Source organism: Erpetoichthys calabaricus, chromosome 2 (assembly GCF_900747795.2).
Source record: "Erpetoichthys calabaricus chromosome 2, fErpCal1.3, whole genome shotgun sequence".
Classification (NCBI taxonomy): Eukaryota; Metazoa; Chordata; class Cladistia; order Polypteriformes; family Polypteridae; genus Erpetoichthys; species Erpetoichthys calabaricus.
Genome location: NC_041395.2, coordinates 84,823,535 through 84,848,828, shown reverse-complemented (window position 1 = coordinate 84,848,828; position 25,294 = coordinate 84,823,535). Strand labels below are relative to the sequence as shown.

Below are 25,294 nucleotides of genomic sequence, written 5' to 3'. Positions count from 1 at the left end.
TAGAAAACGATGTGATCAAAAACACGACAACAGAAGACGTTTTCCAGAAAAATAGCGCAAACATTCACGCTTTTAGTGTTTTAATATTACTAACCGTCACTGCCATTTAATTCGATCCCATGTTTTGATTACTTTTATGAATAATGAAATGAAATTCTACCATTTTTCTTCGATTAACTTACTCTTCAATGTACGTGATATAATCGGGAGGAATAAATTCAGTTACACGGAGTTGTTCGTTGCTGTTAAAGACAGTGCTCTACCATAACGTTCGGTGATTTATGATAATCTTTATATAAAACAATAAATTTAAGTCATTCGGCAATGTTGTTTCGTTTTAGGATAAAAAACGGAACTTAAAATTATGTCATCATTATGCATAGCCGAAGTAGTTACTAGTTGAAGTTTGGGGGATATATACGCAAGTGTTAACTCACTTTTAAGAATACTCGCGATATCAGCCTTCATAAGAAGTGTCTATTATTTCCGTGACAAGAACATTGACTCTTAATACTTTTAAATAATAAACGTTTGACAGACTGACATCAAGGTAGACTGGCTGACAGACCGACAGACAGGCAGATAGATAGATAGATAGATAGATAGATAGATAGATAGATAGATAGATAGATAGATAGATAGATAGATAGATAGATCATGCTAAGCAAAAATACGCATTTTTACGACTGCAAATTAAGATAGTTAATGATTTCCAGAAGAAACACACAACTTGTATTTATACAATAAGCATGCAACCGTAAGTATAAGAGAATTTCACAAACGTTCGTCGGCCGGCTTCCGGCGACTCACCTTCTCTTCGCATGCCGACTTTGAGGCATTTCTTCAGGCGGCAGTACTGACATTGGTTCCGATGGTGCTGATCAATCGGGCAGTCTCGGTTTCCCCGACACGTATAGCTCAGGTTGCGTCTCACTGAACGTTTGAAGAAACTCTTGCAGCCCTCGCAGGTAAACTGGCCGTAGTGTTTGCCACTGGATTTGTCTCCGCAAACCATACAGTCAACGTTAGGGATTTTATCCCCCGAATGCGCGTCGTTGCCTGGCGTGGAACCGGAGGGGGTTCCCGGTGTCTGAAGGGAAGTTCCGACTGGTTCTTGACTACATATCTGCGACTGCGAGCTACCCTGAGACCCGGGGCCCGTGGAGATGTCCTCTTGCCAAGGATTAACTACCATTGCCATGCTATCCAGCAGCACTTCCCGATTAACAAAACACAGCCTCTTTCCAGCGCTTTGGTGATGATCCGTTCTGACGTACAGAAGAGCCGCGGAAAGTAAAAGGGTCGCGGCGGTCTAATTAATCCAGTCTCAGAACACAGTTCATACTTCTATATTTAGATCCAGAGCTCTCCGAGTGCCTGCTTGTAGTTTCGTTGTTTTCTTTATACCCGGAAATCGCGATACGTGTGAGGATCACTTTCAAAGCAAGTGCAGTCAGATCCTTACCAATCCCGTAATATGCGCTGAATTCTTGGATGTATCGTACACCAGTCCTTTGTCCAGTAGATTCACCTAGTTTAAAATAACCATGGCGAATGAAGACTAACGTCGCCAAATATCCTTGAACTATTAATTGGCTTTACATTCAACTTTGGACTGTATTACTTCATGTCGCAAAATACTTAATAAGAAACTTCTAGAACCAAAATACCGATAGAAACGTTGAACAAAAATTATAAACGGAAAATAAATAATGAAGAGCAAAATGGCTGTAGATAAACACCCGCTTCTTACATCACATTATTATTAATTTTCAGAAGCTAATTCTTTTTTTCTAAGACAAATGCCACTTTGTTAGACTTATCACAAGCCCTATCTGTCGTAGTGCATCCTTATCTCGAAATATTGCTACTCCGTATAAAATCCACGTGTTCAGTGTAAAAAAAAAAAAAATTTCCAGCTGGATCCAAACAAGCAATCAGCGAAAGACTGGAGTTCACGCTGTGGGGTGTAGAAAAGGACAAAGCCACCTTCTTGGTAAAGACACTTCTATAAAATACGCAGTGTATCATATATACAGTAAAACGTTTTCAAGTGAGGAATAATTCACCCGGCGGCTGTCAATTCCATCACTGATTCAACTCCGTGGGACCTCCTGAAAGTGACACTAACCTCCCATTCATGCACGTGGGTACGCTACTTTTTCCTTATATGGTGAGAACTTCCTTCTTAGGAGTTGGGATGGTTCGCAACAGATCATTGCGCGTCTTATGTTGAAATCCTATTGGATGGTAGAAAGGGGGCGTGAACCAGGCTTAACAGATCCCTGCAATGTTTAGTGTACTGGTCCGATTGGTCAACTTGTAATTATTTACTAGAGAAAGAAATCTGATCCTGTTCGGTCCTCATGCACACACAAAATTTGAGTCCGATAGGGATAGTAACCAATATATTATTTAATCTTGTGGGCTTGACCTATACTAGTGTACTTTTGTTTCTGTCATCAAAAAGTCCCTTTTTAAGCTATTGACGAGTTATGATGTTAGTTTCTATATTTTTAATAAGATGTACATCACAGTAATAGGCATGCCTGTAGATCTGAGGAACAGAGGTTAATAAAAGACAATACAAAGCCGTGTTAAGAATCCGCATGATCATATACAGTTATACTGCATGTAAGTACGTGTTTAGTGTTAATTCACCAAACGTAGAACTAAGCTTATATCTAAACTATTTTCAATTTAAAACAATCCTTTTATCATATTTTCTATGGCAGGGTTTGTGGGAGAAGGGCATTATGCTAAGAGCGCCAGAAGCCTCGTACAAACTGGTCGGGAAACCATGTCATCGAACTGAACGGTCATACAGTACATGTTCGCTCACTATGGGGTGATTTATTTAGTGACTAAATAAAGTAATAAGAAATAATAAAACTTTTGGATGCGAGCAAAACGAAGTACCCATGCAAATTAATTCAGAATATGCAAAACTTAACACAGTGAGAAAGCTGGGGGATCGACCCACTTCACTAAATCTGTGAGGTACACTCTTAAAAATAGAGGTGCCAGTGTGGTTCTTCAGAGCGATGTCACAGGGGAACCATTTTTTGTTCACAAAAGACTTACCCACATGAAGGCTCTTAGAAAGAACCGTTATTTATTTAGACCTGTCACAGGCTAAATACAGTAAATAACTATATAGATGATAACAGATTTATGAGATACTAATGCATCCGTCTTAAAAGGACTTTTGCCACATATACACACACAGTAACACAAATTTTCTTAATCTGTTAGTGTCCTGCTGGTAGTATACCATACAATAAAGATTATTTCTACATATTAGGAAGTTTTTCAAAGCACAAAGAATGAACTTCATATGCAAAGAACCCATCACAGAATGAAATGGTGCTTTTATCAAGCAATGGCTCTATGATGAACCACACAACCCTGCCGTAAAGAAGTGCTTTTAAAGTACCAATATTTTTAAGAGTGTAGAGCACTCTGGATATAAGAATGGATATTTTTAGTTTGGGTATATTCCAGGTGAATTAAATTTATTTTTATTCAGTGTTGCTCTTATATAGTTCTTATATAATGCTTATGTATATAATTAAAAAAGAACACTGTAAGCTGACATGTATTTGCACATAAGTCAATAAACTCATAAAGGCCTTCCCTTCGGTAGAGATCATCCATCCATTGTCGAACTGGTTTAACACAGTTTACGGTCGAGTTTGTCTGTTTAAAGCATAACTCTGACTACCCTGTTGGACACCCTCTTCAAGACATTCAATGGCAGTACGTACTAGTGTCACAAATTGTGATGTAGTTATACGATGGTTTAACAGTGTCATTGTCGCTCCTGCTTTTGTTTTGAGACACGCAAAAATCAGACGTCTTCGGGTAGCTGAGGAGGATCAAAATCGAGAAATCAAGCGAATAACTACACATCCTTGACTCGATTATTTGTTGAAAATCTTTGAACAGTTAAAACCAAACCGCGAAGTCATGAATCTAAATGGGATATAAATGGTGTGGGATGTGGTAATTATTCTGTATTGATGGCTTTTTATGCCTGTTGTTCACTTTTTTTTTTAATACAAAGCGATTGTTAAGTCCCTCAGGTTCCGAACATCAGAGAGGGAGGTTTGCCCATGGCAGCCTAAGAAAAAGCGAAGCGGTTAATCTAGTTATTAGAAATAAAAATGCTTTCTGTCACAATCTGCCTGAACTTCTAATTTGAGAACCTCAGGGGTTTCTTTGCTTCTGGACAAAGCACATTTGATAAAAAGGAAAAAAACATAACGTGATTTAGTGTCTGAAGATATATTAGGCGATTCATCACGTTAAGTAGTAGATTAAAACATGACAAATAAGATTTCTCACACTGCACTTCCGAGACGCTTGGCATATAAGCACCCAGTTTGGAATTCAAATCCGTTCTATTAAAACAACTTTTGCAAGTCAAAAACGTGATGTTTTAGACTCACATTTTACATTCCTCCATTGACAGCAATGAACTGTAAAGAAAGAAAGAAAGAAAGAAAGAAAGAAAGAAAGAAAGAAAGAAAGAAAGAAAGAAAGAAAGAAAGAAAACGCCATCCATGGTCCCTTCCTAAACCCGTTAAAACCCGAGCCATGGAGGAATTACCCCGGACAGAGTGACAATACATTACACGGCACAGTGACGATCATTCATATCTGGCCATTTAAATTAAAATCGGGGGTTTCTATTTAACTTTATAACTTCTTTATAGCTGGTACGAAGAGATTCATTTTCAACCACGTTTTTGTTCTACATCCGTGTGTGTTTCTTGCGCGCACTCACCCACCTTTACAGTGTCTTGCCTTTGGAAAGGAAATATACTGCATTATATTAAAGGGGAGACAATAACCTTTTGTTTAACTCTAATTTTTTTTTTAATTTGGATCAACTCGATTAAGTGTTTCAAATATGCATAGAACACATTTAAAGGACTATTTTTTTAAAAACCCGGAATGTCTAAGTAGCAACAGTTTTTCATTTATTACCTTCTTGCCGCAAAACCGAACATTAACATTTAAACCTACATCTTGTTAAAGAAATAATCAAAATGTATTTCCCTAGAATTACATCGATGACGAAAATGCTGTTGAATACTTTTTAGTTTCGTGGAGCCTCGATTCGGATGTACATCCCTGAGAAAAACAGATTATCAGATTGTGAGTGAAGACCTAAGGGTGAGTGTCCCCTGCAATATCAGGGCTGTTTCATGAAACTCTTTGTTTACTGTGGAAGCTGAGAGTTTATCTACCTCTGGCGTCCCGTCCTGGCTATTTCTTTAAGCGGTTACATTTTACTGTATACTGGGCAAGCAGACAGTGAATGATTTCATATTAACTTTCGTAACGAGGTTTGTGAAGTACGTTTTTTAAATAAAGATTTCGGCGCCGAGTGCAAACTGTCCCAATACTGCAATAACGATATTAGCTCTATAAAGTTGCTAACCAGGTTCCAAGTTGTACCACCAGGAGTTTTATGCTTTTACATTACGGAATCTATTTGATAAATAACTGAGAGCTAACTCATTTTAATCCAGATGAGAACAAGTCTTTACTTCTACGTTCATATGCAGCTTCTAAATATATTTCGTTTTCAATCTTGCATACTTCATAACGACTTCAGGATATGCTTGATTTTGGAGAATTAGTACAATAAAGTGTCTGTCGTGTTGTAAAATCACTTTTGCAACATCTTTGACTTCCAGTTACACACACAGCTTCATTTTGACATCTGTGTTCCGTCGCAATAAATTAAGATTGCGGTGGTGTATCTAATTAAACGAGGCATCTTTATACCATCTGCAATTACAAAATGAATTTTAAAAGTGTTCACCTTGCGTGAAATATGAAACACAACTGCACTGGAGGACTAAACTAGTAACACCGAACGACTGCGATAAACGAACTGACATCATAACAGATTCCGTTTGTCTTTTTAGTTATGGTCGAGTGTTCTTTACTTGAGTTTTATTTACTTTCAAACTAAAAATATTTTGCCATTCAGCTTAACAAGTTTGACATTCCCACAGTATATGGGACAAGATACTGAGCTCTAAAATGTTAAAAATGTAAACTTTAGGGCTACAGAATTGTCAACTTAATTCACACATTGACAGAAAAACAATACTTTAAAAGGCGGTTGAGTATATTCACGATTCAACTACGTTATTCAAAGGAAGCTACGTTATCTCAGTTTTCTTTTTACCTTTGCTGTTCTTATTTATATATGTTTTGGGACGGGTGATTTATACAATGAGTCCCATAAGATTCTTGCATGATACACTGTCACAGCTCCCTTCCGTTTGACATCTCCCTCCCCCATTTTGTCCCAGTAAGATGTTTTCTGTGATGCCATTATCTAAAGATTATTGTTTTAGAACCACACTCACATTAACGCTTGTGCTGCCACCTTCCATGGAGGAGACTTCTAAGACCAGCTGGGATTGTGAAGCAGTAGGAGACATGCATCAGAAGCTTATAACATTTTATGTAAGAAAACGATTTAAAGAGATACCTTAAACAGAACAAATCAAACAATGAAATTATTTATAAAAATATATTTTGATTCAGCAATAGCCAATTAAGAAGAGTGGTGCAGTGGCGTGGCGCCTAACACCTCCAGAATCTTTGAATAAAATCCCAGTCATGCCACTGCCTTCATGTTGCCCATGTGTCTGTGTTGGTTTTTTTCCTGGGCACATTAATTTCTTTACACATCCCAAAGAGATACGTGTTGTATTAGCTCATAGTGTTAAATATGTGAGCAAATGTGTTCTACAAAGAACGGTCATCACCTTCAGCATGGTCCCCATGTTGCTGTCAGGATAGATAGTACCTCCTTACAACCCTGCACTGATTAAGCAGGTTGGGAAAATTGATTCAAAGATGATTTTAGTAAAAATAAAATAGTTTTTGATATGCTGTATTTCAAAAGAAAGGACAACTGGAAATTCCCATGTATTCCCCAGATAATACCGGTGATGGGGTAAGTTCTACAGTAAATAAACTACTGAATGTAGAGTATAGGAAATATCAATTAGAATGGAGTTAAAAATAAATCTGTACATATGTAATTTTGTATTGTGTTAAAAATGAATGGCTCATTGGTACTAAATAGATTATAACAAGGTTTCATTTGCATTTGTGCAAATAACAATATACATGATACAAATTAGGGGGGGCGGCACGGTGGTGCAGTGGGTAGTGCTGCTGCCGCACAGTTATGAGACCCGGGTTCGCTTCACAGATCCTCCCTGTGTGGAGTTTGCATGTTCTCCCCATGTCTGCGTGGGTTTCCTCCGGGTGCTCCGGTTTCCTCCCACAGTCCAAAGACATGCAGGTTGGCTATCCTAAATTGTCCTTAGTGTGTGCTGGGTGTTTGTGTGCCCTGCGGTGGGCTGGCACCCTGCCCGGGGTTTGTTTCCTGCCTTGTGCCCTGTGTTTGCTGGGATTGGCTACAGCAGACCCCCATGACCCTGTGTTAGGATATATCGGGTTGAATAATGGATGGATGGATAATACAAATTAAGCTTTTATAGCTTAGTCAAGATTTGTCTAGATTTGCATTGCATCCATTGACTTTATAATTCATTTATCCAGTTCAGGATCACAGGAGACTGTGCCCACTCAAGCTGTATTTTTAGGAAAAAGCATGAAGCAGTCCTGAACATCGTGCACATCGAGGACTCTGTATGGAACTGGTCAAGAGCTCCAAATTCCTTGGTGTGCACCTAGCAGTTGGCATTATTTGTTCAATTAACACCACCTTCATAGCCAAAACGGTGCAGCAGGATCTTCACTTCCTTTGGCTGCTGAAGAAGGCAAGACTATCACACCCCATTCTTACCACATTCTACAGGAGCACCACTGAGAGCATTCTAACCATCTGCATCACTGTCTAGTTTGGGAACTGCAGTGTATCTGACAGTAAGGTCCTACAATTTATAGTGCACACCACAAAAAAGATCATTGGGTTCTTTGTCCACCACTGTATACACCTTTATAAAGCGTATAACATTATGAAGGACCACTTCCACCACTCCCACAGTCTCTTTGACCCACTACCATCAGAAGCAGAAGGTACTGTAACATCTCAAGTTCTGACAGGTTCTGCAACAGCTTCTACCCCTTGGCTGTCCGGACTCTGAACTCTGTGCTGCCCCCCTACCCTAAAATGTGCCCCTAGTAATGAATTTATATGCAGGACATTCATTACACTTGTCACTATACTGTTGTTGTTTATGGTTAGTTTTACTGTTATTATTTTTTTATTACTATCTATTTCAAATCATCATTATCTATTCATTTACCTATTATTTATTTATTTATTGTTTATAGCATAGAATAGTTCTTAACTTGTCTTGCAATTGTCCTTTGTTTGCATACATGTTGCACCGTGGCCTTGTGGAACGTTCTTTTGTGGCACTGTATGCTGCATTACTGTGTATGGATGGTATGACAATAAAACCACTTGTCTTGACTTGAAGAATTGGCCAGCCCTTCACAGGACACTAATCAACACCAGACATGTTTACAGCTTGCAAGTTATCTAACACACTTAACTTGGTAGGAAAGTCATTGTACTGAGAGCAAAACCCATGCAGTCAAATTCCTGCATTTAAACTAAGCATTCTGGGCTTACACAGTAGCAGCACTCACAACCATGCCACCACTGCTGCTGGATTAGGCTTTGGCCCTATGCTACCTTGAATTTAATTAAGTAAGAAATAAAACAAACATGTATTATTATTATTATTATTAATATTATTATTATTTTAATTATTATCATTATTACTATTGAATACACGCATGATTATAAGTATAGTACATCAAAACATTTTAAGATGAATCCTGAGAAGGTTATATCTGTAATGTCCATGGATGGCAGCATTATAAATCATCTTTTAGATTCTGGAACAGTGTTTCTGCTTAATTCTAGCAAATATGAGATGATATCCCTGTCCCACTTTTAAAACCATGTGAGCATGTTTATGTGTGTAAGAGTGCCGTGTGATGGAGTGGCATCTCATCCCAAGATTGGTTCCCACCAGCTCCTTTTGTGTTATAAAAAGAATGGATGGTGCTCTCTCTCTCTCTCTTTATATATATACTGTCTTGGGAGCCCCTCTCAGCCTGCATAATAATTTACTCTACTTTCAACAAAAAAGATAACAGTGATAAGTCTTTCATTTCCTAGGAACATCTGAGTAATGGGTTTTTTTCCAACCAAAGCTTTTTAGTGAAGCAGTATTTAGTTGTATGAAATTAAATCAAATGTGAAAAACTGGCTGTGCAAAAATTTGGGTCCCCTTATAATTTTGCTGATTTGAATGCATGTAACTGCTCAATACTGATTACTTGCAACACTAAATTGTTTGGATTAGATTGTTAAGCCTTGAACTTCATAGCCAGGTGTGTCCAATCATGAATAAAGGTATTTAAGGTGGTCAATTGCAAGTTGTGCTTCCCTTTGACTCTCTTCTGAAGAGTGACAGCATGGGATCCTCAAAGCAACTCTCAAAAGATCTGAAAACAAAGATTTGAACAGTATCATGGTTTAGGGGAAGGCTACAAAAAGCTATCTCAGAGGTTTAAACAGTCAGTTTCAACTGTAAGGAATGTAATCAGGAAATGGAAGGCCACAGGCACAGTTGCTGTTAAACGCAGCAGGTCTGGCAGGCCAAGAAAAATACAGGAGCGGCATATGTGCAGGATTGTGAGAATGGTTACAGACAACCCACAGATCGCCTCCAAAGACCTGCAAGAACATCTTGCTGCAGATGGTGTATCTGTACATCATTCTACAATTAAGCGCAATTTGCACAAAGAACATCTGTATTGCAAGGTGATGAGAAAGAAGCCCTTTCTGCACTCACGCCACAAACAGAGTCGCTTGTTGTATGCAAATGCTCATTTAGACAAGCCAGATTCATTTGGAACAAAGTGCTTTGGACTGATGAGACAAAAATTGAGTTATTAGGTCATAACAAAAAGCGCTTTGCATGGCAGAAGAAGAACACCGCATTCCAAGAAAAACACCTGCTACCTACTGTCAAATTTGGTGGAGGTTCCATCATGCTGTGGGGCTGTGTGGCTAGTTCAGGGACTGGGGCCCTTGTTAAAGTCGAGGGTCGGATGAATTCAACCCAATATCAACAAATTCTTCAGGATAATGTTCAAGCATCAGTCACAAAGTTGAAGTTATGCAGGGGTTGGATATTCCAACACGACAATGACCCAAAACACAGTTCGAAATTTACAAAGGCATTCATGCAGAGGGAGAAGTACAAAGTTCTGGAATGGCAGTCACAGTCCCCTGACTTGAATATCATTTGAAAATCTATGGGATGATTTGAAGCAGGCTGTCCATGCTCGGCAGCCATCACATTTAACTGAACTGGAGAGATTTTGTATGGCAGAATGGTCAAAAATACCTCCATCCAGAATCCAGACACTCATCAAAGGCTATAGGAGGTGTCTAGAGACTGTTATATTTGCAAAAGGAGGCTCAACTAAGTATTGATGTAATATCTCTGTTGGGGTGCCCAAATTTATGCACCTGTGTAATTTTGTTATTATGCATATTACATATTTTCTGTTAATCCAATAAACTTAATGTCACTGCTGAAATACTACTGTTTCCATAAGGCATGTCATATATTAAGTTGCTATTTCGAAAGCTCAGCCAATGGTAAACAAAAATCCAAAGAATTAAGAGGGGTTCCCAAACTTTTTCATATGACTGTATATCTACTCTATACATATATAAAATCCTAAGCCTAAAAGTGCAACAATTTTGTGCAACGATTTTATGTCACGCTTTAAATCAGGCTTATTTTAAAACCTACATATATATGTTTGGTATCATTCTTTTCAGAATTTATCATACTAATGTGATGTTGTTAGATTTTCAGATTCTTATTCTGCTTTTAAATTATAAACTAAAAAATATCAAGAACTCACGTCCCGCGAGACGAAACTTAACCAAGAGTGCCAAGAGATTTAACCACGCCCGGGGCCGGAAATAAAAGCCAAAGAGTAGGACAGCTGCTGTACAGGCTATTAAATGTTCGAAGCACTGCGCGAGATGCAGATCATGTGGCACAGCAGCAGAAAGCCAGCAGCTGATCGAGCAAAGAGGAGGTAAAAAAAAAAAATTTGTTTCCCATTGTATCACTGCTTAAGAGTGGATTTCAGAGGAAAAACTGCATCTCCTTGGGGTGTGTTCAGCCCCCCTCTTCACAACATGAGCAGAAGACTGGCTGCAACTGGGGGTTGGGCGCCAAAGGTGCAAGGGGGTCTTACCTAGTATATACATATATATATGACTTAAAATACAACTGAGTTTGTCAAGGGGTTCCAACAGTTCAAATGCAGTTACCAGAAAGGCAGTCAAGTAATAGTATGACTTATTGTCCATGAACAATTCCACAGTCCAAGTGTCTTCATTTAAAATATTTTTTGACATTCAAAGCAAACATCTCACACAAAATAATTTAAAAAGCTGGTAATACACACCAACAAGGCAACTTCCTGTCTAAGGCATTCCATTCGAGGCTTAAGTATCTAGGTTACATTTCTTAAGGTTTTCTATCTGTTATCACAAACACTACGTTTGACCTATGTACATAATGTTACATATACACTGTATATGGACATATAAATTCAGTATATGAGTTAAAATATAAATCTTCATCCATTCATTTTCTTATGCACTTATCTATGAATCAGGGAAGCTAGATGGAATCAATCCTGAGGAAGAGACCAGTCCATCACAGGACATTCTCATAGCACCACCACACTCACATGGTAATAAAAGCTACAAAGGGTAATCACCACAATCTGTCCATACATTGTATTTCTTATACAACTCCTTGCTTAATTTAACTTTTACTACTTAGCATTGTATGAATATATTAAACTATTTTGTCGGCAAGCATTTTTGAGCATAGGAATATATTCTTGGTTAAGATTTATTTTCCATTATTTTATTTAAATAACTAAATACATAACCTTTTTATCAGCATCACATTGATGAAGTCTGTAACTTAGTTGTTGGCTTTTTACTTTTTTGAAAACAAAAGAGAAGCACATTAATAAAACAAATTCCAAAAAGGAAAACATGCCCCTTCAATGTTTAGACAGTGTGCAACACATAGAAATAAACTATGTTTTTAATTAATGTTCCATGTAGGAAATGGATGGCCCTGAAAAGATGAGAATGAATGAAAATCAGTAGACATTTTAGTCATCATGGACTGGAGGTATAGCATTCTTGTTCATTGTTATGAGCTGACAGGGCTTGGCAAAATGCCTCTATTCAGATTTAATTGTGCTTATTTCAAGCCAATAATACAGCTGATTTAACTTCAGTGTTATTCTTTTTTTTTCAGAGTTAAAACTGTTTTAATGTTCCATTAGTTTTTAGAAGAATATCCCTCTTTATGTTCTTACTAAAACCAGCCATTTAACATGGGTAATAATGTTTCAGGGACTTCACCTTTCAAGGCCCAAATGGTCTTTTTTTTTTTTTACAAAAAAAACGAATGGAAATTCACTCACTTTTGCCTTCTGGCTAAACAGCTAACCTTTCACTTCTAATTGTTCTTTCTTGTAACCCTAGCAGTCCCTAAAGCATATTTCAGTTAGGCCCTTTCCTGCTTCTGAAGGGCCTCAGGCAAGTGAATTGACCAGTGCTGTCAGTTAAAAAATGTTGTTTTACCTTTGTGTGAAGTGGTCAAACTGGCATTCTGCATGAACAGGATAGACAGGTACAGTTCACTCACCAGCAGATCATCTGATAGATACATTCAGCTTTTCTTTGTCGGTGAGCTAAAAAAAGGTCTTTGAAATGTCAAACCAGTTTGTTTATTCAACATAAGATTTCAATGTAGAACAGTTGTTCACCATTTGGATTCTACTAGCTCCAAATAATCCATCCAGTTTCTAACAGGCTTATCTAGCTGAGGGTGACTGGGATTCAGCGCCTATCATAGCAGCACTTGTTGCAAGGCAGGATGGAGAGCTAGTTTATTGCAAAGCGCAGTCACATATTCATCTACCTACAATGATAAACGGTTAGTTTAGGGTCACCGATTCATCTGAAACACACATCTTCAGGATGCAGGATGAAAAACAGATTTCTTAACAATAAATAAACGGACGGACGGACGGACGGACGGACGGACAGACAGACAGACAGACAGACAGACAGACAGACAGACAGACAGATAGAATGGTGAGAATGTCCAAATACCACACAAACAGTAACAAAGGCAAGAATGAAACCATGCCTTCTGTAGCTGTGAGACAGCAGCACTAACCGCTGTGCCACCATTATTATAACCCATTCTGATTTTTATCACAGTTGATTACAGAAATAACTTTCTGATTGGAACAAATATGTTCATATAACCGGCATTGTCTTCACTTGAGAAGTCAATGCAGCGCTTTACTAAACAAAGGCAGCAGTTAACTCTCAATCACCTGCCATTCCCTTGTCACCCGCCAATGTGCTCTTCACCACAAAGAGAGCAGGCTGGTTTCTTCTAAAGGGGGGTCTTCAAGTGGACAGTAACTCTCTCTGTTTTAACTTGAGTGAAAAGTTGGACTTTGGCTGCATTGTCAGCAAAGACTAAAAAATTTCAACCCGCCTCAGGTCAAGCCACCTTCCATCTTCATGTGTATATCATAACTCGTAAAAAACAAGATAAGAGCTCTACTAAATTTACATCTTGTCAAGTTTCATAATGGCCAATAAATTAGATGAAAAATGATACTCTAGAATTAAGTTCAATTTTATTGAAAAATTAAAGCATAAAAGAGGACTGTAATATGTTAGCCTGTAGGTACACAAGGTTAAAGACTGAGCAAATAATTCTGAATGTTAAAGTTTTTTTATAACTCTAGATAAATTCTCCATGAAAGGATATGAATTACAGTATAATAAATCAGCTACTCACAAAAAGATAAACATCAGCAGTAATTTTAAAATACTTTTTAAACTGATAATGGAATGTAGATGATAAACAAGGCTAGGCAAAAATCCAATGCTGGATGACAAGCACAATGATAAAGTTCTATATTTTTGTCACTTTCTGTAGCAAAACAGGAAAACATCATATACAATGTTCCTTTTTTTTGTTTGTTTTAATGAAAGCTTGAAATAACATCAAGTCCAGAACCTCATTTTAACACAGAAGCAAACAAGGAAAGGAGAAGCAGATGCTCTATTTTTGACTTGCAGTCTATGTCTTCACTGACAGCAACAACTGCCACCCACACCTCCCTCTGTCCTTAGACTGACAGTGAGGTCATGTCATGACTCGGTCATAGTGAGGAAAAAACTGAGACCAGTCCATTGGATTTATTGTGAGACCACCTCTGAAAGGTTAACTGTGCTATCTAGAGAACTGCGCCTTTACGGTAAACATATTGCTAAATTTCACATTTGTTAAGCTTAGAAGATTGCACAGAAAAAAAACAGCTGTTATGAAAACATTTGTGTCTGTTAAGTTAAAATGATAAATTCATGATGAATAGTATCACTGAGAATGAAAAAATATTAAATTTTTGAGCATTTTTTATTATAAGAATTGTTGATTTTTTTTCATAAATGATTCTTGATAAGTTCCTGCCATGGACTGGCACTCTTTCCAGAGTTAATTCCTGCCTTGCCATCCAGTACTGCTGGGATAAGGTTCCACCATGCATGATCCTGAATTGGATACAACACATTTAAGATTATTATAGTATGCCATTGCAAAATTATATTAAATCTTTCAGTTAAATATTTAAAAATATTTGATGATTTTCCATATATCACAGAGGGTGAATGAGGATGACATTTACACAAGCTCTCTCTTCTAGTTTCTTACCAAACTCTTTCACCTTTTCAGAAGACCAGTTGGACAAAGGAGAGACTAACACCGTGGTGTAAGAAAATGGTTGTAGAAAAAAAGCTCTCCTTTAAAGACATGTCTATCCAAAACACTAAAGAACAGAAGAGCTTGACATGGATCAATATATACTATAAGACAATTGTACTAACAAAATTTTAATATGACTATACAAACATATAGAATGTGAGGTGAATGTGAACCAAACCCTTTTACCCTAAAAATGAGCATGCAATGTTGCAACAGAAATAAGGCATAACAGATGCCTTTTTAGCCTCTATGACTTCTCAAAGCTATCGACTCTTTCTCGAGCAGGTCTAAGTCGAGGAGTTCCATCATGCGAGACTGCATTCCTCTGACTGAGACACCATATTCCAGGAGTCCTTGAATTTATGTTGTGCAGGCAGGAAGAGGTGTGGTTTAATTGAATGGGGGCGTGGCCGAGGTGTACTGTCTCTGAATTATGGAGGACAAAGATGGCATTATTAGCATTGACTCCCCCTCATGCCCCGGTAGGATATTGCATACCTCAGGTGCCCACACATGAGGAAGAACTCATACACAAATCGTTTACTTTATAGAAAAATGTAAGTATAATTTTTAAGTTCACATTTCTAATGATAAATGTAACATCTCCATTAAATAATTAGATTACTAATCTAATCACCATAATAAATGACTGTATATTGAGATTGCACTGAAGAAACACTGACACCAGAACACATTCATAATATCGGGCTAGGCCAGCGTTTCTCAACCTTTAAGTATTTGCGACCTGAGTTTTCGTAACAGTTTTAATTGCACCCCCCTAACGTTTTTTTGAAACCCTAATAAAGGGGTGCGCCCCACAGTTTGAGAACCACTGGGCTAGGCAAATGGCTTCAAAGGAGAAGCAAAGAAGGCTAATTAGAGGTGCTCAGACATGGAGCACCCGCTATGATGAACTTCTGTCTGGGCTTTTCTAGCAACTTTTAATTTTTTTATGGACATTCTGAAAATATTTTAGCAGAGTTTATTTATTTTATCATTTTAAAAGTATCCTCACTGCAAATCCATAATGAAACATTGTCCACTACTGTTTTGTGAAGTTTTCTGATGGCATTGTCCATATTGTTTATTGTTGCTATGTCTGTTTCCAGTCACATGTCAGCAATCACATTGCAAACTCTGCCATCACGCTCCTCTTATAAAAACTGGTAGTATCTAGCAGTTATTTTTGCATTAAATCAACGGCACAACTTACTTCATAATTGGCTTTGAAGGGATCCTTAGTTTGCTTCAAGTTCTTTTGACTACCATTTCTGGTCTTGTGTTTTACTTTAGGCATTAGGTTCAGTTTGGCATTTTTGACCACATTCCATTATCTAAGAATGTTTCTGCATGCTGCTTATGGCTTTTCCCATTTTGTGAACAATTTGAGCACTACACTGCTCTGGAGCGCAATGGTGTATTGATAACAGCAGCCGAAACTTTTAAAACACTGTTTCTCAAAGCCTGTAGCTGTTATGATTATTTTTGGGAACCTTTACATTCATTCTGTGTTTTTTGTGTATATTGTTGTTTTCTTATTAATTTGTATCATTATTGTTAGAGGTATCATCACAGTGCTATTTTTGGAATGTTTTCTCTTGAGAGCACCACCATTTCTAAGTTAATTTTCTTGGCTCTCTTGCCATATTGTGTATGGCAATGGTATCCATTCCTGGTGATATGTTTCATTATCATAGTTGAATGTGATGTCACTCCGTCCATGTTATTTAGGACTGTGTCAAGCTATTCGCCATGTACACATACCCTCTATGGGCCAATCATGTAATCACGAAGTCCTTCAGGTGTGATAGGTGAAACAACAAAAATCCAAAATTTGTTTAGTGAAAACATGGCATTGGGCAAAAAAAAGTAAGAGGGGGGCATTTAAAAGCTGCTTTTGATTTCATTATCCATCCAGAACATAATATCGGTGACAGCAGTGTAAAAAAATAAGAACGGATTCTAACATGTGTAATAAAATAAAAATTTTCATTCATCCAGAACTGGTTCCAGTCCCTTGCTAAACCGCATTAGATTAATTGGGTTTGGAGACGTTATGTTATGCCTTATTATTTCTTTTCATTTGGTGTATTTTTGTGAATCTGTTCCTTCTTTTATTTCATTGTAGAATAAATTCAGGGACAAGTCAGAAAATAAGTGTTGATGATGGCTCAGGGCAATCACATGACACACTGAATCGTCCAATTTAAACGATGTATTTTTTTTTACCTTCCACTATACGTTTCAAATCTCACTTTGTTATATTTCCTCCATTCTAAGCTTGTAAACATATTTTAGTTTGTTTTTCATTCCTTTCTAATGTTGTCCTTTGTGTCAGTAGTTGAGTATTTCAACTATTTTCTAGCTTCACACATCACATAATGACATAGAATCAACTCTGATTACAAGATATAACATTTTCCAAAAAAGAAAAAATAAGACACCCTGGGGTTTATGTAAGGTAATTTGAGTATGAAGTTTATGGAAAGTGTAACACAAAAGATTTTGCCATAGATATAATACTTTCTGGAAAGCCACAAAGTGCTGGTGTTTCTATTCTACATCTTAACATCAGCAAAAACAAGGAACTGGTTATTTAGCTGCCCCAAAGTGCCACTCTGTCTGGTCACTACAAGTATCTCCACTCCTACAAGTACTTGGGGGTCCACATTAATGACATATTGGACTGGTCATGGAGCACAGAGGAAATGTATAAGAAATGGGAGAGGAGGCTCTTTTTCCGTAGGAGACTGCGTGTCTTTAATGTGGGAAATGACACCCTTCACATCTACTCTGTGGTGTGCTGGGCTGGCAACATCATTTCAAGAGAGGCCACTGAATCAACAAGCTCATTAAAAGAGCAGGCTCAGTCATGGGACTGGCTCCAGATGCCCCAGGAGGTAGTAGCAAAGGAGAGAATTAAACAAAACTGAGTGCCCTCATGAACAGTGCTACACATCCCCTCTCTGACACACTAACACTGAGGACTTTCCAAGGGACTCTTTATACTGAGTATAAAATAAAATACATAATGCCTCACTGTGACTGGGACTGCCAAGTCAGAAGTTTTCTTTCTTTTTAAATTTTCTTCCTTTAAAGTCACTGTGGTGTATGTTCAGACCATAGTCTGTCTGTATATATTTACTTACATATTTATTAATTTCAAGAGCTTCTGTAAAAAGTCAAATTTCCCCCAGAGACAAATAAAGATCTATCTATCTATCTATCTATCTATCTATCTATCTATCTATCTATCTATCTATCTATCTATCTATCTATCTATCTATCTATCTATCTATCTATCTATCTATCTATCTATCTATCTATCTATCTGTCTATCTATCTATCCTGTAATGTCCTTGGCTAAACCAACACATCCTTACAGCTACTAAATCTATTCAGTTTGTTTGTTTCATCATATTATTTAGTGTTATTTCTTCTTATTTCTGGTAAAAAGGAAGATATTTGTTTAAAGAATATGAAATATATAATTGGCAGCTAACATACAAAAGTAAAAAATGCTCATAATGTTTTGTTGTATAAGAAACATTGAAGTATAAAGTTGAATTTGTAATGAAATGCAAGTTTTTGAAAACTGTTTTAGATAATACATTTTTCAGGAGAATGTGGAGTGAAATATGATCCATTTAAAACTTCCTTGGTTAGATTTATTTTGCTTAACACTTTCAATTTACATTTAAATAAATTAACATATATTTTAAAGACACCCACAAGATCAAAGAAAAAACATGATGGTCATTGACTTACCCAGCTAAATAATCTATACCAGGGGTCTCCAACATGTCGCTTGCGAGCTACCGGTAGTTTGCAACCCCTTTCCAAGTAGCTTAGGTTAGGTTAATGAATCCTACATAAATTTGAAAACTTGGATTAGTCAAATTAGGGGTGGACGCACTTTCTAAAAAATCATATCATGATCCACAATCTGAATTGCAATCTATCTTTCAATGTGGCATACACTTAAGAGAATATCCGGACTCAAACTCATCAAGACCTAAGTAACACTTTATTTTAAATATCAGACAAAGTTGAATTCAATTGTTCTCTCGTTCACTAGCTAAGCAGAGTTAAGGATCACGCCCCGAAGCTGGCGAGTGAGTGAGGAAGGCCCCTCCCCTCAGCCCTCTGCGTCTCACTCGGATTCGTGCTAATAAATCGGTACCGCAAGCGAACTATGATACATAGCGAAATGAGAGAAGTCGCAAAATCAACTAGAATGTTCAAGCAAATTATAGAAAAAACATGATCTAAATCCATAAGTAGCGTGAAAAGCGAACAGACATACAGACAGAGAGACATTGGCTTTTATATATTATATACTAGTAAACCTTCAAAATAATGTGCAGTTAAAGTCTCAACAGCATTCTCAGCATTTCTGGAGCTTAGTAGAGCCACATAACTATAAGAATCTTCACCAAGCAGCCCTGAAGATGTCTGCTTTGGTTGGGTCTCCATACCTCTGTGAGTCTGACATGTCATGAAATCAAAGTTCAGAACAAGACTGACAGACGAACACTGAAATGACTCCAGAAGAGTGAAACTAAGTGGCTCCACTCTACCACACACCTGCCTCTCTTGTTGACTCCATGCAGTGCCAGTCTGGCTAACTAAAAAACACATCAAACATGCAACTGGACCTGTGAATAAAGTGACACATTGACATGGAACAAAAATGACAAATCCATAAGGAATATCTGTGGATTTAGAATTGCATTGTTTTGTTTTGACAGCATTCAGGTTTTAATTCAATAGTGTGAGATACACTAGAAAATGCATACAGACATACAAAATACACTTGCAGGTGAACTAAATATTTTTTTGTGATGTTTTAATGCAAAATGTGAGTTGTGAACACCAACATTTTGCAAATTTTCAGGCAAAACAAGCTGATTCCGTTTGTTTGGGTTGAAATAAGCTGTGAGAATAAACGTTAGAAAACATGAGTAGCTCTCAGCCATTTTCATTTTGTAAAAGTAGCTCTTAGGGGGGGAAAAAGGTTGGAGACCCCTGATCTATACATTAGGTCAAACTTTATGGGCAGATTTGGGCTAAACGAGATGTGAAGTGTGCCCATTAAATGGGTAACGGTGTGAGCACCTGGAAAATAACTGGCACTTAAACACTTGGTAACAGAACATGCAGTACTAGGAGATAAAAAAATACAAAACAGGCACAGTAAACAGATCACAGTAAAAACAGCCTGGAGTCAGAGTACTAAAAAGCTAACCAAACTGGTGATTATCAAAGCCAAAACCCTAAGCAAAATTCTAAGTAAAAAAAAAAAGTTTCCTGGCAGTAATTTCTTTACTTTTTAAAAAGTTTCTTTTTCATTACATAAAGATAAGAAGTTGCTGTGTGCTGCTGTATCAGAATGTGATGACAAGATGAGTTATGGGATCTCTGTGTCACATGACTAGTAATGGGCATAGCAACAACAAACAAGATGGCCAAACTCCTCCACAAAAGGTGGTACCCAAGAAAACCAGCCAATTCAAAAATGGCTGTGCGGTGACATTACCACCAGAACAATACAAATATGAAGTAATGTTAAAATTGGTCAGAAAAACTTGACAACATTCTGAAGTGCTAAGATGAGGGCTCTTCAGAGGTTGGACCAACATCCTTGATGTGCAAGAGTGGTGGAAGGCATGGTATCAAAAAAACAAACCGAAGTGCTCATAAACAGGCATATTGTATGTGCATCTTTTTAGGTCTCAGTTTGAAACAAGGCCTAACTGTTCTTGGAATTGACTAAGGATGTGTACAATTAGCTCCTTAATTCTGAATAAAACAAACATATAAATACAGTCACTCATGAACATACAGGGGAATTATGAAAAAAAATTGAAACATTGAAAAAATATTCTGATGGCACTGCTAACTTACAGCTTTAGGTACTAGGTCTGAATCTTGGCCAGGCCATTAATGGTCTGTAATCTTTACATGTACTCCTGGGTCTGTGTGATTCTGGTTATCTATTTGCACCCCAAAGATTTACAGGTTAGATAATCTGGTGGCTCTAAAATGGCCATGTGAATGTGTAGTCTTGTACAAATGAATGTGGTGGACTGGCATTCCTTTCAGGGGTGCTATCTGCCTTCTAAATAATGCTAATAAGATGTGTCCTGCTGTAGTTGAATTGTTGCATTTAGTAGGTTTAAAAATGGAAGACTGAATGAAAAGGGTATATTTTGCCATTTGATCACAATATCTGTTTAGTTTTCATGTAGAGAATTCTGTTTATCATCCTCATTTTATTACTAATTGGAATTTCTAACCCCTCAATCCCATCCCTAAGCCTAATTAAGGAGGTATCAACACATGGCAGCTCTCTATTGGAAATTTCTCTTTTGCAGCATACATGTATGTACCTTTACTCACTCAGACTGGGCAAGTTAAGAATAACTGTTTGAACCTGTGACAGGAAAACAGAGCCATATGTAATTTACGTATAGAAAGGATCCTACAAAGAAATCAAAGTGTGGTCCAAAACCTATGAGTCAGTAGTGCTATCCAATTTGTTATTGAGTCACTTTAGATCTTTTTAGAAGCAAAAAGTAAGAAATATATATAATTTTATTTTGTAGTGTTGTTTTAGGTAACATTGAAAAATATACCAAATTATTTTAGTAGAATGTTAAAAAAAATGCTTTTTACATTCTCACACTCACAATTCAGACTACTCGTTTGATTATTTGTTAGTGCCTCAAACTGACAGCAAAGTATAAATGTAAGTTATGATCTTAGGTGAGTTATTATAATGGTACTGTGGTTATTGCCATTTTTACACAGTCCTAAGTTCAAATTTGGTCCCAGTCATTGTCTTTGTGGATTCTGCATATTCTTCAATGTCTGCCTCAGTTTTACTTTAGTTGTACTACCTTATACAAAAGACATTCAGATGAGATAGATAGATAGATAGATAGATAGATAGATAGATAGATAGATAGATAGATAGATAGATAGATAGATAGATAGATAGATAGATAGATAGATAGATAGATAGATAGATAGATAGATAGATAGATAGATACTTTATTAATCCCCAAGGGGAAATTCACATACTCCAGCAGCAGCATACTGATAAAAACAATATTAATCAAAGAGTGATAAAAATGCAGTGCAAGTTAAAAAATGCAAGGTGGAGACTGTGAAGCAGGTATAACAGTCAATAACATTGTATAGTGTTAACGTTTACTCCCCCGGGTGGAATTGAAGAGTTGCATAGTTTGGGGGAGGAACGATCTTCTCAGTCTGTCAGTGGAGCAGGACATTGACAGCAGTCTGTCGCTGAAGCTGCTCCTCTATCTGGAGATGATACTGTTCAGTGGATGCAGTGGATTCTCCATGATTGACAGGAGCCTGCTCAGCACCCATCGCTCTGCCACGGATGTCAAACTGTCCAGCTCCTTGCCTACAATACAGCCTGCCTTCCGCACCAGTTTGTCCAGGTGTGAGGCGTCCCTCTTCTTTATGCTGCCTCCCCAGCACACCACCGCGTAGAAGAAGGCGATCGCAACAACCGTCTGATAGATCAATTGGCAACTCAACATTTACTCTGTATGAGTGAGTATACAGTAGACATGTATAAATCAGTGTATCCTGAGCATACTTCCTTACACATAAAGCTTTCTAAAGGCGCTCTGAATCAGCGGCATTCTGAATTGGAATGAGCAGGCTCAGACACTGGATGGATGTTGGAATTTGCCCCATGCTGCTGAGTCTGTTAAATTCAGTTTATCTTGGTAAGTGTATGTTCACTAACCCAACATTCTGTACAAATTACAAACTCAGTGTGGAAACAAAGTAGCGCAACATCAATACAAAGCATAATGTTAGAGAAAACATAGCAGAGAAGTACCACGTAATACATAAACTATAAATATGCAGTATTTCTGCATATGCAGTAAGTCCTAATTTTAGGTGGACTGCATCCTGAAAAGGTTCATTCCTTAGTCAACAAATAGCAAATTGATTATGAGAGAAAACTCCTGAAAACACCTCCATCACACAAGACAACATCAAGACAGACCAAGTCCCACCACAGACACTGAGAAGAGAAACAGAATGGAAATGACTTAGTGGGAAATTAAAACAATTTCTGGAATTAATTAAAAACTAATGTAAGAGAGTAATCAAAAAGAGCTCTAACAAGAATATGCTATGCTAAAATAATTTGTCTTCAGCCTCAATTTAAATGCTGAGACCAGAGTGGTTTCTCTATTATTGGTAGGTAGATAATTCCAGAGTCTAGGTGCCCTATAGCTAAAGGCTTTGTCTTCTGCACTAGTTAAATTAAATTTATTTTCAGAATTTTAAAGGAATACTCCACCAAAAAATGATATTTTTTTAAAAACAATTACTTAACTCATAATGTTTGTAGTGATGGTTGAGAAAAATTTTCAAATCTCATGTTTTGATGCAGAGCAGAGATAACGAAGTTTCTGATAAAATAAGCGTCTATGGTGACAACAGGAAACAATATCAAAAACATCCATGAAAAAAATCTCACATTACTAGTGTACTCAAGATTTCCAGTCATATATTCAAAACATCCCAAACATAAGTATTTTTACTAAAATATCGTAAAATAGACTGCCTATACAAAATGGTCTTATGAAAGAAAATGGAACACGTTTAGAAACGGCCGTTACATTTATATTTATAGAGATGAGTCACAACTGAAGCACATCGAGATTATTTAGCGGCAGCCCACGAAACTTCATGGGTGAATTGACCATCTGCTTGTTGAAGTATCTGAGATATGCACAAGTAGAAGGCATAGAAGGAATATTCTCGTCCTGATAGTGTTTTCTTGCTTTTTTTAACTACTTGAAGAAAAAATCAAAATCAGACATTAGCCCTTTTTTTTAAACATGATCCTTTGACCAACTTAGCATCATGCCTACTATGTTCTGATGGATGTGCCGTGGTGGTTCATGTCACTTGAGAAATAATGTTTAGAAGTATATCAGTTCAAACTGGAGAAAAGCCAAGCAAAATGACACCTTTTATTGGCTAACTAAAAAGATTACAATATGCAAGCTTTCGAGGCAACTCAGGCCCCTTCTTCACCTGAGTTGCCTCGAAAGCTTGCATATTGTAATCTTTTTAGTTAGCCAATAAAAGGTGTTATTTTGCTTGGCTTTTCTCTACATTCATAATGGCTAACACGGTACAACACCCTAGTACTACAGTTCAAACTGGAAAAATTCATGAACTGTGGGATGTTAGGAAAATGACACCATCTGCACAGTCAGTATTGGGATGCACAACTTTTTTGAATGTTTAAACAATACAGTTGCTTTTGAGAAGACTTATTATTGGTCACACTTTGATGATACTCTTATGGTGCAACAGTTAGCACTATCGTCATTGATGCACACACTCATGCCACCTTAGACAAATCTCTGAGTAAAACAGCCTAACTTGTTAGTTAAGTTTCTAGACCTGTCTGCCTTTTTGCATCACATTCTGGACTTCCCTTTTTTGCTTTCCCCATCAAGTTTTAGTTTTAAATAGCACAATTGAAAAGGTGAAAAGAACTTGCTACTTTCACTGGCTTTCCATTAACTCGATACAAAGGGCACTGAAAAGGGCTTCTGTGAGTTTGTCTGGCTTTCCATTAACTCAGTACACAAGCAGCCTTGCATAAAACATTGCACAACTTCTGACCAACATGAACATACCGTTGAGTATAATATGTTATCAGACAAACAAATAATGCACAAGACACAGGGGTTACAGACACAACAAATGCAATTACAAGGAAAAAACAGTTTAAATGCATGAATAGGTATTTGAGAGAGTGAGTGAGGAGGAAATAATGAGAAAGCACTGTTTACAAAGACAACTTACAATATTTGGTATCCTACTCAAGTGTGATTTTTGCCAGCTCTTCTAATTAACATATTGCACTGAAGTCTGCACCCTGCATACAAGCAAGGAAGACTTCAACATTCTGTATATGAAGTATTCTACATGACCACATACTCTTAGCCCTCTCTAATCCCTCATCACCTCTCTCTTTTCTTACCACCCACACTGCAAAAGTCTCATTTCCATGTATTCAGTTGCATTAACAACCTAAATGTGCTTCACACATTTGCAAATTCAAAGTTCCTAATAACAAGCCATGTAGCAAAACACAAGGTAATATGTACACAGAAATGTACTTACTTTATCAAATATGGGGTCTAAGGAGGTACGCTCAAGCACTGACTCATTCACACATATAACAGAAACAAATGAAGGCTCTAGAAATGAGGCAGTAAAGCTAACCACTTCTAGCAACATGCTGCTTTTAATTAATTTTTTAAAACTAAAGCTTAAAATAACAATTC

The 25,294-nt window shown here is 37.3% G+C and overlaps 2 protein-coding genes across 2 annotated transcripts in view; both read right to left on the bottom strand.

Moving 5' to 3' along the window:
• Positions 1-2,132, bottom strand: part of nr2f5 (nuclear receptor subfamily 2, group F, member 5) — a 47,254-nt gene extending 45,122 nt beyond the window's left edge. The window contains exon 1 of the mRNA XM_028794015.2: positions 811-2,132. Coding sequence (XP_028649848.1) covers positions 811-1,201 — 391 coding nt within the window. The 5' untranslated portion in view covers positions 1,202-2,132. The remainder of the gene's footprint in view (positions 1-810) is intronic.
• sv2a (synaptic vesicle glycoprotein 2A) overlaps positions 1-25,294 on the bottom strand; it is an 885,655-nt gene that overhangs the window by 509,371 nt on the left and 350,990 nt on the right. The gene's annotated exons all lie outside the window — the stretch shown is intronic.